This window comes from Sinocyclocheilus grahami, unplaced genomic scaffold (assembly GCF_001515645.1).
Source record: "Sinocyclocheilus grahami isolate Dianchi unplaced genomic scaffold, SAMN03320097.WGS_v1.1 scaffold2914.1, whole genome shotgun sequence".
Classification (NCBI taxonomy): domain Eukaryota; kingdom Metazoa; phylum Chordata; class Actinopteri; order Cypriniformes; family Cyprinidae; genus Sinocyclocheilus; species Sinocyclocheilus grahami.
The window spans coordinates 13,425-31,013 of record NW_015508089.1 but is presented as its reverse complement, the minus strand read 5'-3'; the positions used below and the strand labels follow the sequence as shown (position 1 = coordinate 31,013).

Here is a 17,589-nt window from a genome sequence, read left to right as displayed (position 1 = left end):
GGAAACAATACAATTACACTATAACAATTTTTCAGACTTTTGTGATAGAAAAATCTTTCACAATTAAAAATAAATGTTTTGTCATGTGGTGCTAAATTTTTCCATCGGGGCAAATCAGTTCTAACAACGTTTAATTGCCTCTGCAACAATGCCTAATTTTATGGCCATACACAATGATAACTGAGTGTATTTAGTATCTGTAAGTACATGGTCTCTCTCGTGTATACGGATTATATGGTCTTCTGTGTCTCTGTTTCATGACCAAGTTGTTCACTGGTCAGTAGGGGACAGAAGCTGAATTAACACCTTAATAAACAAATAATCAGATGTTTAGTACAATATTACATTAATATAATAGATTAAGATACTGATGATTTGAGATAAATAAAATCTGTTTGTACCTCTATAGGAGGGTTCCCTTTCAAAGCTTTTGTAACCTGTTGTTAAGTGGGGAGGTATACTGTCCCTGTAGAACTGTGAACCATAGCTGTTGAACTGTGAACCAAAGCCACTGAATTGCCCCATCATTTGGCCTTACACAGGAAGTCTAATATCCATGTCATGTTTTGACCATATTAACCGCCGCCAAGAGAGCAATATCTCACTTTTCTTCACAGATGCTCTTAAAAGACTTGACTAATGCTCAGAGTTTAACTAGAAATTCATAGGACACAAATATTTAGTAATATTGCATATTATTTTACATTTAGATGGTCCTCACTGCAGAACACAAGATCCAGGGGGCGTGGTTGGATCCAGATCCAACTCCTCCCACCTTACATATACCTAAACCTACCCGTCTCCACCAGCTGATCCCTAAACCCACCCATCTCCGTTTAGATGTGGATCCAACCACGCCCCCTGGATCTTGTGTTCTGCATTGAGGGGCTACTGTTAATCCCAGTGATCTGTTTAACCTTCTAAAGGGGGAACATTTCCGATAATGCCCGATTGCAATGAAAACACAATACAAAATACAAAACAAAGCAAAATAATAATAATAACATAAAACTCAGTGTAAACTATATTGTACTTGCATACGTATGCTTTTTGTTATTTTTATATTAAAAACTAAGCAAGTTTAATATATTTAGATTCAGTTCCGACAACAATGGTGGCACCATGATTAAAAAAGACAGAAAAATGATATGTTAAAATATTGGTACTTTGACAAAACACTATTAAAAGTTAACATACCTAACCAAAATTTACTTGAGTATAGTTAAAACGTTTCAAAGTGCCATGTTTTAATCACATAGACAAATAAATATTATCACTGACCAGTTTTGCCAACTGCTTTCAAATAAAAGTAACTAAAACAGTCGCTAAATGTTCCTGTGGCTCAGTGGTAGAGCATTGTTAGCAGCGCAATTCCCAGGGAACACACATACTGATAAAAAATGTATAGCCTGAATGCACTGTAAGTCGCTTTGGATAAAAGCGTCTGCTAAATGTATAAATTTAATTTAATTTAAATGTTGCTAGATTATGTCTTAATGGCAAGTTCACTTAATGGCAAGTTCAGTGGGAGAGTCTTGGAATCTAGATATGGTTTGTCCAAGAAATTTATTTTGTTGCTAGGCTTTTGAAAAAAGTCTCCAAAGGGTTGAGGAATCACTAAATTGGCAACACTGACATTGATGTAGCGAATCAGCTCATGGGGAAATATGAATAATTAATCATTTAGGTCGTAAAATCTCTCTGGTCTAGCAAAAGTGTCAGGGTTGCCATGGTAACCAGGGTCCTGGGCCTCGTTCCCAGACATTTTGGCACCCAGTATGTTTATTGGGTGAGGGGTCTGTGAATGTTTGTTAATCTAATGAATAATTGATTTGTTAAATCAAATGAAAAATGGTGTGTCTGATTGGTCCAGACACTACATTGACTACAACATAACTAGTTATTAATATTTTGTTGGCCTCTCTTGTTTTTGCATGTGTTCATAATTTCTTTGTATGACAGCATCGCCAAAAATTATGACCTCATTGGCATGTTGGCATGTTTCTTTGCATTATCACAAATAAAACAATTGATTCGAGGGAAATGTCAGATTTTCTAGGCCGGACATCACTTTTGGCCACAACTATATGGCAGTTCTTCGACTTTCCTGACGGTCAAGCCATGCTGCAAAAACAAGCCACTTTTATGAGGATTGTGGGCTTTCCTGGAGTTGTTGGAGCCATTGATGGAACTCATGTTCACATCAGTGCTCCAACTGTAAACGAGGAGACATACCAAAAGAAAACAATTTCAAAGCATCAGTAACAATTTGTGATAATTTTGCACAGTGCAAAGCATTTTTTAAAAATACTTTTACATATTAAAATATTTCAGTGTCTTAATTAAATGATTTTTATTATCGTTACATTAAATGATTAGTGTTGTACTGCTGTGACTTCACATGAGCAGGCTCACTATTGGCTGTCTCAGAAGTCGAGGGCAGACATTTTGGGTCAACATCATTGTAGTCCTTAGTTTGCAAGACTTAAGTGTCACCTCAGTCAACACTTAAGAATCAGTCTTAGACATCACTTATTGTCTGTTGATTCCACTTTCATCATCAAATGTGACCCTGGACCACAAAACCAGTCTTAAGTGTCAATTTTTCTAAATTGAGATTTATGCATCATCTGAAAGCTGAATAAATGAGCTTTCCGTTGATGTATGTTTGTTAGGATAGGACAATATTTGGCCGAGATACAACTATTCTATGAACTATGAAAATCTGGAATCTGAGGGTGCAAAAAAATCTAAATATTGAGAAAATCGCCTTTAAAGTTATCCAAATTAAGTCCTTAGCAATGCATATTATAAGTCAAAAATTAAGTTTTGATATACTTACAGTAGGAAATTTACAAAATATCTTCATGGAACATGATCTTTACTTAATATCCTAATGATTTTTGGCATAAAAGAAAAAGCTATAATTTTGACCCATACGATATATTTTTGGCTATTGCTACAAATATACCCCAGCGACTTAAGACTGGTTTTGTGGTCCAGGGTCACAAATATTATACATTTCTTAACTTCATTTGTGAAATATTGGACTTATGATTCTCGTATAAACAAGTAACAGGCAGGAACAACTCATTGTCATAATTACAGTACACTTAATTGCAGCACTTCTCATGTTACTGCCTCCTTCATTTTTTATATTCACTCTGGATTAAAGCATCAGCTAAATAAATACAGTATGAACATCTATACCAGGGATCCTCAAATCTGGCCCACGAGATCCACTTTCCTGCAGAGTTTAGCTCTAACCCTAATCAAACACACCTGAGCATACTAATCAATGTCTTCAGGATCATTAGAAAATCACAGGTAGGTGAGTTTGATCAGGGTTGGAGCTAAACTCTGCAGCGCATTGGCCCTCCAGGGAAAGATTTGAGGAACCCTGATCTATACTATCAATTTACAAAATCAATTACAAAACCACATATACAGGTAGGCTAAACTTAAAATTAACAGTTGAAGTACAACCAAACAACAGTCATTAAAGGCTTGATATATTGCCACACTATGGTAATCTGTTGTTGAGTGTTAATAAAAAGTGTTTTTATGCTGAGATCTGTCTACAAAATGATTGAAAAGTCTGCGATATGCTCTAACCCTCAAGGCCAAACCGTGTCGCATATGGCTTTAGTCGGTCTGTCACAAATTCATCATTGCGAGGCAGCTTCTTCATGAACTCATGTATGGCTTTCACTGATTCTTCGAATCCCCATGTCTCAACAACCAAAGTCACCAACTCACACCTGTCTTTTGCTTCTTCGAGTTTCACTGAACGAATGGGATCTCTTTTCCCAGTGTGCTTCATTAGATGCTTCAGATTCTTGAACTCCCCACTTGTAAGATCCTCCATGATTTCACCAAGAGCAGATATCCAGGTATTACAGCTCACTAGGCACACAAATAGACAAATAATTATCAGGCATTTTATAACATGATGCATTCTGTGAAGCTCAGGGAACGTCAAAGATAATTATGGTACCTTGAATGTTAGAATGTTCTTCAGATCTCATTTGTGCGTGATTATCTACAGTTACATGAGAAAAACAAGACATTAATTTATGCTTTTTACAGTGTACAAAGTATTACCAAAAATGTCTAATTACCTGTGTTTTTCTTGAGAATTATCCAACGCTTCCATGCATTTTTGAAATTAATCATATCACTTTCCTTTATTTTACGCTGAATTTTAATTCGCAGTTCAGTCACATCTTTATCTAAGAAGACCTCAAATGTAGGATGGTGATTACCAGCGTGCAAGGGTTCAAATAATTTTTCCTAAAGGATAGAAAAAAAACAATAAAGGATAGCAAATTCTCTGTGCCAATGGACATTACCAAGTTTAGATTTACAGTGTGATAAAATAACTTTGTGGTGAAAATAGATGTCTGGGAGAAACTATCTCTGAATTCACTTACCTTTGGTTGGACTCTTTTGGCTTTTTTTGAGATCAGAGCATACTTTGCATTTATCTGTAGTTTGCAGTCAGAGCTGGTTTGGATGAACACATACTCTTGTTGCTGTTCTTTAATCTGCTGACCAAACAATGAGTGTGAGTGATGTTTATTAAAACTAATCTCTCAAAAATAAAATGAGTACAAATGAAAGGTTATCAAACCTCGGAGAGTGGAACATTACTTGGCAATAGAAAAACCCATAGCCTTTGCTGTGTCTGTGATATATAAGGTTCCTGGAACAGCAGCACCTGGCCATTGATGATTTTGTTATTTTTATTATTCTCTTGCGCAATGCCAAGCTCAGATAACCTACAGATATTTACAGCTATATGCGTTCTTGAAATTTTATTTGGAGAGAGGAATTCCCGAGTGTCCTCGTGTATATGGACAACAGAAAGATTTCCAATTGCATCAACTGTAGATAGAAAGATAATTGGTAAAAAAAGAGACAAAAACCCAATTAAGTTTTATAATGAGGTTGTTCAAAAAAACAAAACAAAACAAAAACTTGGGATTGAATGGTATTGTGTTCATATTTTTAAATACAGTTTTTCTGCTCATGAAGATATATTTTACAGCAACTTTTTATTTGACAAAAACTAGACTTTAAGCCATGAAACCCTCTTTTGATGGCAAAATAAGATGAATATTATTGTGAGCTGTTCTTCAAGGCCTCCTTAGTGTGGAGTTGACATACTGTTAATTATATTTTATTCAATACTGAAAATTGCCAATAGAAAATCATTCCATCTAAATGTAAAATAATATGCAATATTACTAAATATTTGTGTCCTATGAATTTCTAATTAAACTCTGAGCATTAGTCAAGTTTTAGAGCTTTGTGAGGAGCCATTTATGTAGCATGAACACCCACAAAGAATGTTTACAAAGAATCAGTTACTTAAAAGATTCAATTTCAGTGAGGAAGCAGCTTCAGAATCACAATAGAGACAGCTCAGATTGTAGAACTGAGCTGAGAAGGCTAACATCATGCATGATGATGAAACTGAACTGATATGAGCTGATTTCCTAACAATTATTTCAATAATGTACTGTATACAATAATTAATAATAAAGAATATTCATAATATGTAGGCTACTAGTAACATTATAGATAGGGTATCCATTCATTAACATGCTTTATCATTTACCGTTTGTCTCACAGTGTGGAAGGTGAAGCTCATAGATTTCTCCTGTAGGGGTTTTGATATCAAACAGAGGTCCAGCAGGCTCATAGTGAGTGTTGATGAGGTGACGCATCTCCCAGTGAGCCACACTGTACTCTAAACATCCACTTCCTTTCAATCCAAACACTAGCCCAGTTGCGCTGCACATGAAAAGGCCTTCTGTTTTCCACTGAAACCTGCAAGAAAAAAAAAATACATTTGAGAAACTATTTCACACAGAAAAGTCATATTTATTATGAATAGAAGTCATACTTCAAAGACAAAGAGAATTTACTGACCTATAGGAAATCCTGCCATTATTTACTGCTAGTTCAGGCTCAAACTTCTTGATGGGATCTTCTGTCTACAATATAAGACAATTTAAATGTTTTTACATGACTTTTTATTACTAACAAGTATAATACACCTTTTTGATAGGTAATTGATTACTGACAGAAAGTACTGAGAAATGGCTAAAGAAATAGCAAAGAAAGCACCGTTTTGCTCATCCACCTGTGCATGATTGTCTTGAACCCATCTGCTTTTGGCACTACAGGCTAATCTTTAAAGTGAAATGGATGTGTGCAATTATATCTTATTTTGCCATCCTAAATTTCACACCTTTGGTGAGTTGATTTGCTATGATAACATTAAATGCATGCCTGATATTTCATTCAGCAGTGTTAAAGGGATAATTCACCCAACAATGGAAATTCTGTCATTATTTATTCACCCTCATTTTGTTCCAAAAGCTGTATACGTCTATTTTTTCCTGTGGAACACAAATGAAGATATTTTGCAGAATGTTGATAACCAAACAATTTTGATTATTTGACTTATATTGTATGGACAAAACAATGAGATATTTCTAAAAATATATTTTCTTTTGAAGAAAGGAAGTCATACGTGAATCACATGAGGGTGGTTCATTGGTTGAACTATCTCTTGAAGTTGTATTTTAGTGTGAGAAATAAGTATTAAGCAAATGCTTAATGGTTTATTGCATCTGTGCTTTTCTCGCTTGTATTCTAACAACCCTATTTATCAGTTGGAGATGTTCACTCTCTTCACCCTGCACCTTAACATCAGGTGACAGAGATCCGCATTTCTCCTAAACTACAGAGATAATCTCAGCATACATTGCTGACAACTAATCAAGAATGGGCACACTTTATCACCCATCTTTAAATAAAGATTGAAGTCCCCTTCCTACTACATTACCCTTATGTTTGCAAATGGCCCGCAAATCATCCTTCACGATCTGTTGGCCTTTAATGACATTCCACTTATATCCACCATTCATAAAACAAAAATATTATTCCTTCATCTTCACCCTACTAATGATTTAGGCTTTTGCTAGCTAGTAAACTTTTTCAGAATGCTGTTCTAAATATCTGAACAATCTCACAAATGTAACTCAACAGTAACAAATGTTTTGTACCAGTACCTTAACAAAAGTATTGATTGATTTTTCCATCTCGCTTTTTGATCTCAAATCTTTTGCAATGTATTTCTGTGGTTGGACGCATCTTCTTGTATCAGTCTGTTGGGTTTCAAAGCGTGCTTCTTCCACCAGGAGGCCCATCTCTGTTATTTGATTGTCACAAAGGCTGTGCAAATGATTGAATAAACATTATCAAGAATTTAATTTAGTCTTATACACCAGAACAAACCAAAACTGTAATTTAACAAACACACTGGCAGCTGAGATGGCCAAAACTTTAACATAAATAGACAGTTACAATTTTACAAGCATTATGACATTGTGCAACTTATAAGCTACTACTTATTAAAAAATAAATAAATAAATAGTGTGACATCCAAAATATTTAGGTTGTACTCCTGTGATAAGGACAATTAAATTAACCTATTATCAGTTTTTCACTAGAGTATTTTTTTCCATTAAAATTTCAGTGTACAGTGCTAGCTGCACAAAATATAAAATTTAACACCATAATCACCATATGGTCTTTGTGAAACTGTTTTCTTCTAAGGCTTGGTGCAGTCTCAGCACACCTTTGTCAGTTATGTCATTTCCAGTTAGACTGAAAAAAGGCAAAGTGTTAAGAGTTAAAGAATTAGCAATAATGTGGTTTAAATAAAAAATAGACATTTAATTTCTTTAATTTTTGATTAGCCCATGAATACTCACTCTAAAATCATCATTTTGTGAAGGTGAGGGAGTAAAAGATCCAAGCACGCATCTGTGATCTGACAATAGCTGAGATTAAGATGTGTAAGCTCCTCTTTGTAATCCAAGACCAACTGCAGAGACTCACATGTACGGTAGTCAAGAGGAGTGTCACTGAGGTCCAGCTCTTTTCCAAGAGCTTTGGAAAGTGTTGATGCCCATTGCAAAGACATAGCCATGGGTGCATTAAAAATCAAGGTTAAAACCTGACAAAGAAGGCTTTTGCCCAAGCTGTAAGACAGAACATTTTGCAACTGAATCATTTAATCATCTGTAGAAATATAACAAAAAAAAATTACCTTCATTTATGTAAAAGTATATGAGGACTCACCAAAGATGCACTTTGTGCAGTATAGGAAACAGAATCTCAAGTGCAGAATCATCTGCTTGGCAGTCGTATAAAATTAATTCTGTGTCACATGTTGATGTTTTAATGGCAGAAGAAATGGCTGTAAAATCCATACGACTCATAGTTAGAAGATCCCCATTCTCTTGACCAAAACGGCCACTGCCGAGGGAAGAATTGCAGGAGAAGTCCAGTTTTTGGTTCAGTGCAGTCAAGAGGGAAGACACTGTATATCCTTGTTTTTCCAAGTCCTTAGAGGCATGAAGAAAGCTCAATAACAGCTTTCTATCAACTCTAGTCCAATAAAGTACAGCAACAGTGTTAGTAAAACAATAAGCACAGTGAGCAATGCAAAAAAATTATGCAAAGATCTTTAAATGTAAGCTGAACAAAAATTGAGCACATTACCTCAGATCAGAAACTCTGTGCAGAAGTTTGACAATGCTGCCAGTCTCATTATTTGGTATGACAGCGTTCAATAGGTTGAGCTTAACACCATCACTATAGTGCAGGGCAAAACAGAGGGCTTTGCAGTCAGTTGAATCCAGCTCTCTCATGCAAAGGTTAATCAGGTTAGCTGAAGATTTGATTAATTTCACAATCAGATGACCTGCACGTTTTTGGTATATCTCTTTCAGTGCAGCCCTGACAAACCGTGGGCTTATCCTGCATTATAAGAAATAATTATTACAACACCATAAAGTGTAGATATGATTAAATATATTTAACTGTACACCAATAAAAGTCTTGCCTTTTAAAGCAAACTTTGTCCAGTACAGCCAGAAGGCTCGGAACTTTCAGAACATTAAATCTACCCTCTGCAAGGTCTAGTGTCACTTGCTTTTTGGTGCCCTGAATTAGGTAAGATAAAACTTCCCAGGACAAATTACAAGGTGACAGATCACCATCAATTTTCTCCAGGAACATTTGGGTCAAATTGTCATCTTGAGCATCATACACAATTTCTGCCAGTCGTTGCAGAGTGCCTTCATGAAATCTGTTGTCATAGAATTATTATTAATATACATTTTTTTTCAAATAAATAAACACTTCAAGGTTTCTGGAAAAAAAGGATATATACCACAGCGGAATCACACTTACTTAATGGACAAGGGACCCTGATGACACAGCAGACAAATAAACCAGTGAGGCTCAATTTTAAATTCAGAAAGGTTCAAGTTGTGGACTGTCCAGACTCTAAGAAGAGAAGTTAGGTTACTTAATAGCTGGCAAAGTGCTCTCTCTGGTAGATGAGGGTTAGACAAAACCAAAGACAACTCTTCCACAGTTACAGCATTTATTTCTTTATCTGATATAACCAGTCTTGACAGCTTTGCCATTGCCATTTCATTTATTCTGAAAAAAAAAGTAAGCAAACGTAAGAACACTGAAATTTGTTCAATGAATTTACATCATAAAAATTATTACCTCAAGGTTTGAAGCTTTTTCACATTTGAAAAGAGGTAGGCACAACCTTGACAAGAGATCTTTTGAGGAAGAAGACTGAGGGAGATGTCCTCCTCATTGTCCAGCAGTTCAAAAATATTGGCAACAGCTTTACAGAGGCGACTTGACAGCATGTCTATCAAAGAAATGCTAAAACCAATGGATTTTAGAAGCTCAGCAATCTGCTTTGGATTCCATTCTCTGTCTGCTGAAAGGACTTCACACACAGACTGGAAAAACTGCTCATCGCAGCTATAGAGAAATTGTAAGTTGCATGTAAAGTTACTACACAAATCAGACAAGAAAATGAAAGGAAGCACAATAAAATATGACAACTTAAAGGGATCGTCCAGCCAAAAAATGCTGTCATCTTTCACTCACCATCATGTTGTTTCAAACATGTATGACTTTCTTTCTTCAAAAGAAAATAGTTTTTATAAACGTCTGTGTTTTGTCCATAAAATTTAAATCAAATATAACCAAAACGGTTTGGTTATCAACATTCTTCAAAAAAACTTTGTGTTCTACTAAAGAAATAAAGTCATACAGATGAATAAATTATTTATATATCATTTTTGGATGAACTATCCCTTTTACACTGCCAAATGAAACATCATGCATTTTAATTTTGTCTCAGCAAATCAACTCACCAAAGGTGTGAAATATAGGGTAAACAATTTAGGAAACTCCTAAGTTTTTCTCTTTCACATGACCAGCTTGTGAGCTCCACAGTTTTTGTGACAGCCTGAAGCTTCAGTAATTCAGTAAGAGCAGGAGTCTTCTCTAGCTTTTGTAAATCCAATGTCCATACAGCAGGGGCAACCTGAAGAATGGGCTTCAATGCTTGTAGTGCTGCCTTTAATGAATTGTCCTTCAGCTGGCTGAAGAGATCCAAAAGGAAAAAGCTCTGTATGTCTTTGCCGTCTTCAGCAAATGGAAATGTTGAGTAACTGCATGCTGTAGAAAGGCTTTTTAATTTTTCCTCTCCACTTTCCGATGCAAGAATGAAAAGATCAACAACAATCTTCACAATTTTGTGGATGTCTTTGGGCTGTCTGAGAGCAACACTGAACCTGCAATATTTTGAATTAAAAAAATTAAAAAAATTATTTTATACCTAAAAACTATTCCCAGTTGTTTTAAATCAACACTATTAAAAAACTCACCTAATTTGTGTAATGTAAGGCATACATTGAAGAATTATTTTAAGTTCACTCAGCTCATATGTGTCATGATCTAGTTCAGCGGGCTTCTTTAAATTTAGAACATCCATGGTTTGGAGGAGTAGTGACATTGATGGGTTTGAAGGCTGTGCAACCCATGTAGGTGGCAATGCATGGAAAACAGGTTGCAAAACTGGAAGAACATCCATGTTCTTGGCATGTTCATGCAGTTTCCGCAAGAATTTATACTGCTCAAAAAGGTTTTCGCTTTGATTACTGCTGCAAACAGACAGCAGATTCCTTACACATCGCTGACCTGTCTTCATCTCATAAATAGCTCCTTGAAGATAGAGCTCTGTTTCTATAGTTACTTTAAATTGATGGGGGGAAATCCTACAAACAAACGAGAACAAAATACAGAATATATGTGAATTAAGTAAAAAAAAAAAAAGTGAGAAAAATAAATAAGCGCAACTGGTTGTACCTAATGGTTGCAATATTGGGTAAACTCTCAAAAATTGCCTGCTGCAAAGATCTGGTTATGACTTCTTCATTTACATGCAGAAAAAGATGAACAGCCTTATTTTTAAGGACTTCTCCTATCCTTTGAAACACTTTCTGGTCTAGTGTTTCATGTGCAGAGAGATGCATTTCAAAGCTGAATAAGCTGAGCAAGCTATCAAAATCTGAAAACTGGCCTGCTTCAAGAGCCACTCTCCACATTTGAGATTTCAGCACGCTTGTTGACCTGGAAATAAAAAATGTGAAGAATAAAAATGTTATACATCATATCATTTTTGTAATTGCTAGACACTGATGAAAGAAAGTGGCTGTTCTAAACTTCTTGTACCTGAGAAATTTCAGATTTTTCAATGAGCTTAGAAGTAGTTTCAAGCCAGGGTTAGTCATGCTACAATCTGTGAGATCCAGTTTAATATTCTGATGCACAGCTTGATTGACCACATAGGAGATTACACAGCACTGGTAAGGATCAAGTGTTTGATCCTCTAAATCAAGCTCATACTGAACCTTTTCCAGGAAGATTCGGCATGCATCAGCAGACTGATACTCATAAAGGCATCGACACACAAACAGGATGTTGTCAGCTTCCACAAACTGCTCACAATCGCCTTCTTGATTCTGCTCTTTGGTGTAAAGGAAAGTATCTATAATCTGTTGAAAGTACTTAACGCGTGTGGCTTCTATCTGTTCTACTGGCACCAAACACTTTATGAGCTCAAATAGATTATCCGCGAGAAGTCCAGACAAAAATGGCATGATATATTTAAGGTATTTTCCATCTTCATCGCTTTGGCATTGATCCAGTACACTGGTGATCTTGTCAGGATTTAAAATTATATAGAGAGCTGCCCAAAACTCTTGCATTGTATTATGCAGGAATGCATACACTTTGCAAGAAGTTGTGGATGGGTTCCAGAATTGCTTTGTTAAGAAAGCATTTTGCACAGACTTATCTTCATGATCCAAGTCTGTCAGGTTCACTGTCTTTGCTAGCATTGCTTGATAGGAGGCTAGAGCTAAGTTTACGACGTCCCTCTTGTTGTCTTTAATGTACTTATCTAAGTGCTCCACATCTTGATGTCCGTGTTGTTTCATGCAAAAGCGAAAAATTCGGAAATACATCTCCGTAACCGTAAATGGCTTACTCCTGGCTTCAGTAGGACTTACTGAAATGCAGGCAGCTACTATGAAGGCATACAGGGGTACAGAGCATAAACTAAACAACTCTGGGTTTTCCAAAGCACCAATGTCATCTGTTGTTCCCAACATCCACTTAAAGTATTCATAGATGGACTTATGATTAAAGCCCTGAACTTCCACTCGATAAGACCGCCAGTCTGACAGGTAACCTGTATTCTCAGCTTCTGGTCTGCAAGTGGTCAAGACCTTTGCATCCTTTAGAAGTTCCTTCTCCATAAGCTGTTTAATCACAGAGTTTCCAATCACATCCATGACACCATCAAAAATCAAAACAACATTTTCTGAATTGCTCTCAATATTTTCCAGGACTTGATCGGATGCTTCATCTGGGGATATGTACTTTTGAAAAAGTAGATCCTTCAAGGTTTGAGGATATGGAGACTGAGAGATGACTCTCATCAGTGGCTCATCAAAATAAAACATATAACTCACTGGAATGCTTTTCTCTTCTGTCCAGAGTCTAAGTATCTCCAGTGCAACTGTTGTCTTGCCCACTCCAGGTTTTCCCACAAGCAGGATGCTTTTCTCATCATTCATTAGTAAGTCTTTGGGAGACAACATTTTTTTGTCTGTTGGAATGTAGGTCTTCAGTTTCTTTGAACGAGATTTCTTGCATCCCTTGTTCTTCTTAAGCTTTGCAACTGTACTACACTCTGTGTCCATAACAAGCTGTATGTACATGAAGGGTTTCCTTTTTTGCTCATTTTTTAAAAAATTCATGCTTAGTTTCCATTTATCATCCAGTATTTGTCTTGCTTTCCATCTCAAAAGGCCCTGGTATGTGGTACAAGGATCTGAATCTGGAAAATATATTTCTAAATAAATTTCTTTAGAGATCTACAAAAGTACAGTGAAAACTAGTGCACAGTTCTCTAATGAAATGTGAATAGTATTCAAATGTATGCTACAGACTTAAAAAGTTCCATCAAAATAGACTCCATTTTCTTGACACAAAATGACAACTAGACAAAAAATATGTTTGTTTAGCATTGCCTGTTTCCAAATTCTTTCCATTTTGAGACATCATTGATCGAGAAAGGTAAATGAAATTCAATAAACCAAGGCAGGTTGCCTCATCCTGAACCCCATCATGCTACCACTTTGCCTTCCCACACTTTCACTATATGCCTCTGATTAAATAAAGGTATTAATAAAACTAAAGGCAGGAATAAAAATACACGTATCTAAACCACTTGGCACAATAATAATAATAATAATAATAAATAACAGGAATATAAAACAAGAATACAGCATACCTGTGCTTGTTACCAACCTGCTTTGTTTGCTGTCTGAGATTGTGGTTCATCCTGGAAGGAGAAGCAACTAATCCAGTGATGTAAATCTGGACACCCCAAACCAGGTCTTGGAATTACTTGAAATCTTTTTTTGTCAAGAATTTTTAAAAACTTATAGCATGCTTCTTCTCCTTTAAAAATAACTATGTCAAGTATAATCTTTATCTTATCCTGACTATTTTCTGCAGATTCAATTGAATTAAGCTCATGAGTTTTGAAGAATTTGCACTGGTTTAAGGCCTCAATTACAGGGTCACAGTTTAAATGAGATCCAGTTAGCAGATTTCGTCCATTTCCTAGGAATTCCTGTGCAGATTGCTGGGTGCTCGCCATCCTGAAGATTCTGTTCTGCTCCTGCCATAATCAAATTCTGAGAGATTAGTTGCGAGGAAGGTGGTAAAAAAAGACAGTGTTTTGAATCATTAGTCAAAGTTTTAGCTTAAAAATTATTCAAAAAGAATTAAAACCGATTTAAAAAGAAAATTTAAATTACACATCTTTAGTTTAAAATGTAAATTCACTCTCTGACAGTAGGTGGCACTTATGGAACAGCTAATGCATCGGTTTCCAGGGTTACCCCACTGATCAATAATTTAATAATTACATTTTTTTTAATGTAATTTAAAATAAAATAAAAAAGTAAAATAAAATAAAAAATATATACGGGGGTGCTAGACAAAACGAAAGCATAAGCACCCTCAGTTGTGGCTATAATAATAACACTGGGTGAAACAGATCTGGCAAATGCTCCAGTACTTATGTGTTAAAAGGTTTCTATTTACAGCGTGTTTTGCAACGTTGAACAATGTAGCCAATCACAGACATATCTGTTGGCTTACTGAATGCAATGGCCAATCAGAGGTGTTTCAGTTAGTATCCACTCACTGCTTAAAATGTCAAGTTTTGTTCTGCACGTTCGCGAATCCTCTCATTAGAACAGGGGTTGCCAAACTCGGTCCTGGAGGGCCGGTATCCTGCAGAGTTTTGCTCCAACCCTAATCAAACACACCCGAACTAGCCGAGTTTGGTGACCCCTGCATTAGAACAAACAAAGTGTAGATGCGATGTAAATAAGAGATTCACTGTGAGGTGTAGAAAGCTTCTTTGATTAAAAAGGAATTTTATGATATCACGATGAACTAAGATGGATGACAGATTTTTAATAATTATAATGGAAGTGCACTTTCTATGCTATATATAATCCATTTTGTTTTTCACAATGCAAAAAGAACCAAATTAGACTTTCACATAAAAATTTGTAAATTAAAAGTTAGTCTACAGGCTCTCATTTTTAAAGTTTCGTTAAATGTTGTTCACACGTTGGCAATAAAAAGCAATTAATACTTGAAAATTCTTTCATAAAGCCCCTTTAAAATTTTCATTTTGTCCATAGAAAGAATTAGCTAACTTCAGCTAGCAAGCTAACGTCACTTGTCAGCTAGCAAGCAAAGTTGCAGAGCAGCGCAGCTTTTCCTTCTATCCTGTAATAACATTCAGTGAGCAATATCTGATAGTATATATTTTAGTACATACTTAGCCAGTTTGCTTTGAGCACCAAAACAGCTTCTTTGCTTCATTTCAGCTTTCATTGTTTTGTTTTTTTGGAAGGTACCATGGATGAATTAAAGGGATAGTTCACCCAAAAATGTCAATTCTGTAATTAATTACTAACCCTCATGTTGTTTCACACACGTAAAACCTTTGTTCCTCTTCCGAACACAGATGAAGATATTTTTTGATGAAATCCGAGAGCTTTCTGACCCTCTGTAGGCAGCAACACAACTTACACATTCAAAGAAAGCCCAGAATGGTAGGAAAAACATCTGTAAAGTTCTCCATGTGACTCCAGTGGTTTAACCTCAATTTTATTAAGCAACGTGAGTGCTTTGATTGCACAAAAAAACCTATTTACAAATTTATTTATCTGCATTATGCAGTCATGAGAGCATCCCAATGCATGTGTTCTGTTCACGCAATAGAAAACTTGCGCGTCAACACAGATGCACATGAGTGAGTGTTCACTAGAGTACCACAGCGCATGTGTTTGCATAATATTTTCGTAAATAAAGTGGTAAATTATTCATTTGTATTCATTTTTTTTTTTTTTTGCCGAAACAAAGCACTCACGTCACATCATAAAATTGGATTACTTGATGTACTTAATGACATGGATTACTTAATGATGTCTTTCCTACCGTTCTGGGCCCCCTCTCCCTCGTCGGGCCCTTGGAATTGTCCTAACCTTCCCCCCTGTGCATGGCTGACTTTAAAGGAACAGAAAGCTCTCGGATTTCATCAAAAATATCTTTATTCATGTTCAGAAGATGAATGAAGGTCTTACAGGAGTGGAATGACATGAGGGTGAGTAATTAACAGCAGTATTTAAATTTTTGGGTGAACTATCCCTTTAAGACTCTGCCTATGGATCCAACAGGATGTAATATGATTCACTTGCATCTAGCCAAATCTGTGATAGGCTATAGTTGGCAGTACTATTAACACAGGTGAAGAAAGATATTGTATTATCCATGAATACAATGACCTACTTGATTAAATATTTCAAATACAAAATACTGTCTCTCAAAGCATTTAATTACAAATTACATTAGATTTTTTTGTCCAGCAAAATACAAATGACAAAATACTTTAAAGTAATTAAATATGTATTTTAAGTACATTTAATTAAAATACTGCCCGTCTCATTGCATACTGTAATTTTAATAAACAAAACTCCAGACTACCTTTTTGGAGACTTGCCAGCTGATGTACTTGAATAATTAAAGAGGTAGGTCTATTCAAGATTCTGGCAATGTTTTTAGAAGTCATTTATAAACTTAATTAAACATTTTGTGTACTACTATATGCATTAATGCATTGAATATAAATTTTCTGTTTAAAGATAATGTGTTATTATAGCTTCCTATTAAGTTACCGTTGTAGAAATTAGTGGTCCTTTGAGCTAAAAGCTGCTGAATACGTGATATATTCCCTGTGTTTTACTGGTTGGATTAGCAGAATTTATGTTTTTCGTTCGCAATGATAAAACCACTCAAGATCATACAAGCAAGGGGGCACATCGAGTCATTTGGTGGGGGGCACTGCCCCCCAATGCTCACCCTTGGCGACGGTCAAACAAGTCAAACAATATTAAAGGGGTCATATGATGCGATTTCAATTTTTCCTTTCTCTTTGGAGTGTTACAAGCTCTTGGTGCATAAAGAAGATCTGTAAAGTTGCAAAGATTAAAATCTCAAATCCAAAGAGATAATCTTTATAAAAGTTAAGAGTCAACCACGCCTACCTAAAATGCCTCATTCTAACACACCCCCACATGTCTACGTCACGATGTGGGAAGATTTGCATAACGCCGCCCAAATGTTCACGCAAAGAAAGAAGGCGTAACTTTTATTCTCGCTGTAGTATTGTTGCCGCCGCCATGTTGTGGAGATGCTGTGTGATTCATTGTGAAAGCGAAACTACTTTGTTTGGTCTTCCAAAAGAGGACGATATCCGCTTCGTCATGCCTAGAGCTGATCCGTGCTGGTCGCTGAGGAAATACATCAACTTCACGCTGTGGATCGCCGGATCGGCTTTCACCGTGGACGAAGCGGAGTCCAGCCTAGGGTCGTCACATGTGGTTGCCGCAAGCCCGCCGGCCGCTCCTTCGTCGAATTTGCCGGCCGCCGCATACTCTATCGCAGTGTGTGACGCTGTCTGTGTTTCATTGTGAAAGCGAAACTACTTTGTTTGGTCTACCAAAAGAGGACACAGCTAGCTTCGTCATGCCT

The 17,589-nt window shown here is 36.2% G+C and overlaps 2 protein-coding genes across 2 annotated transcripts; both read right to left on the bottom strand.

Annotated features, from left to right (window-relative positions):
* Positions 1–3,573: 3,573 nt before the first annotated feature.
* Positions 3,574–9,755, bottom strand: LOC107575807 (uncharacterized). Its single transcript, XM_016262138.1, has 15 exons — positions 9,604–9,755; positions 9,277–9,531; positions 8,927–9,172; positions 8,584–8,841; positions 8,161–8,469; positions 7,791–8,060; positions 7,600–7,683; positions 7,086–7,248; positions 5,938–6,002; positions 5,624–5,835; positions 4,634–4,887; positions 4,434–4,547; positions 4,122–4,293; positions 3,998–4,042; positions 3,574–3,906 (listed from the first exon to the last, which is right to left on the bottom strand). Exons 1-15 carry the CDS (start codon positions 9,753–9,755, stop codon positions 3,611–3,613), a joined length of 2,895 nt encoding a protein of 964 aa, XP_016117624.1. The 3' UTR covers positions 3,574–3,610.
* Positions 9,756–9,782: 27 nt separating this feature from the next.
* On the bottom strand, positions 9,783–11,507 carry LOC107575804 (uncharacterized; the record flags this gene model as incomplete). The annotated part of the gene is made up of 4 exons (XM_016262135.1): positions 11,269–11,507; positions 10,788–11,177; positions 10,272–10,694; positions 9,783–9,873 (listed from the first exon to the last, which is right to left on the bottom strand). Coding segments are annotated over exons 1-4 (1,143 nt in total), but the record flags the coding sequence as incomplete, so codon positions are not given.
* Between the last annotated feature and the right edge of the window lie 6,082 nt (positions 11,508–17,589).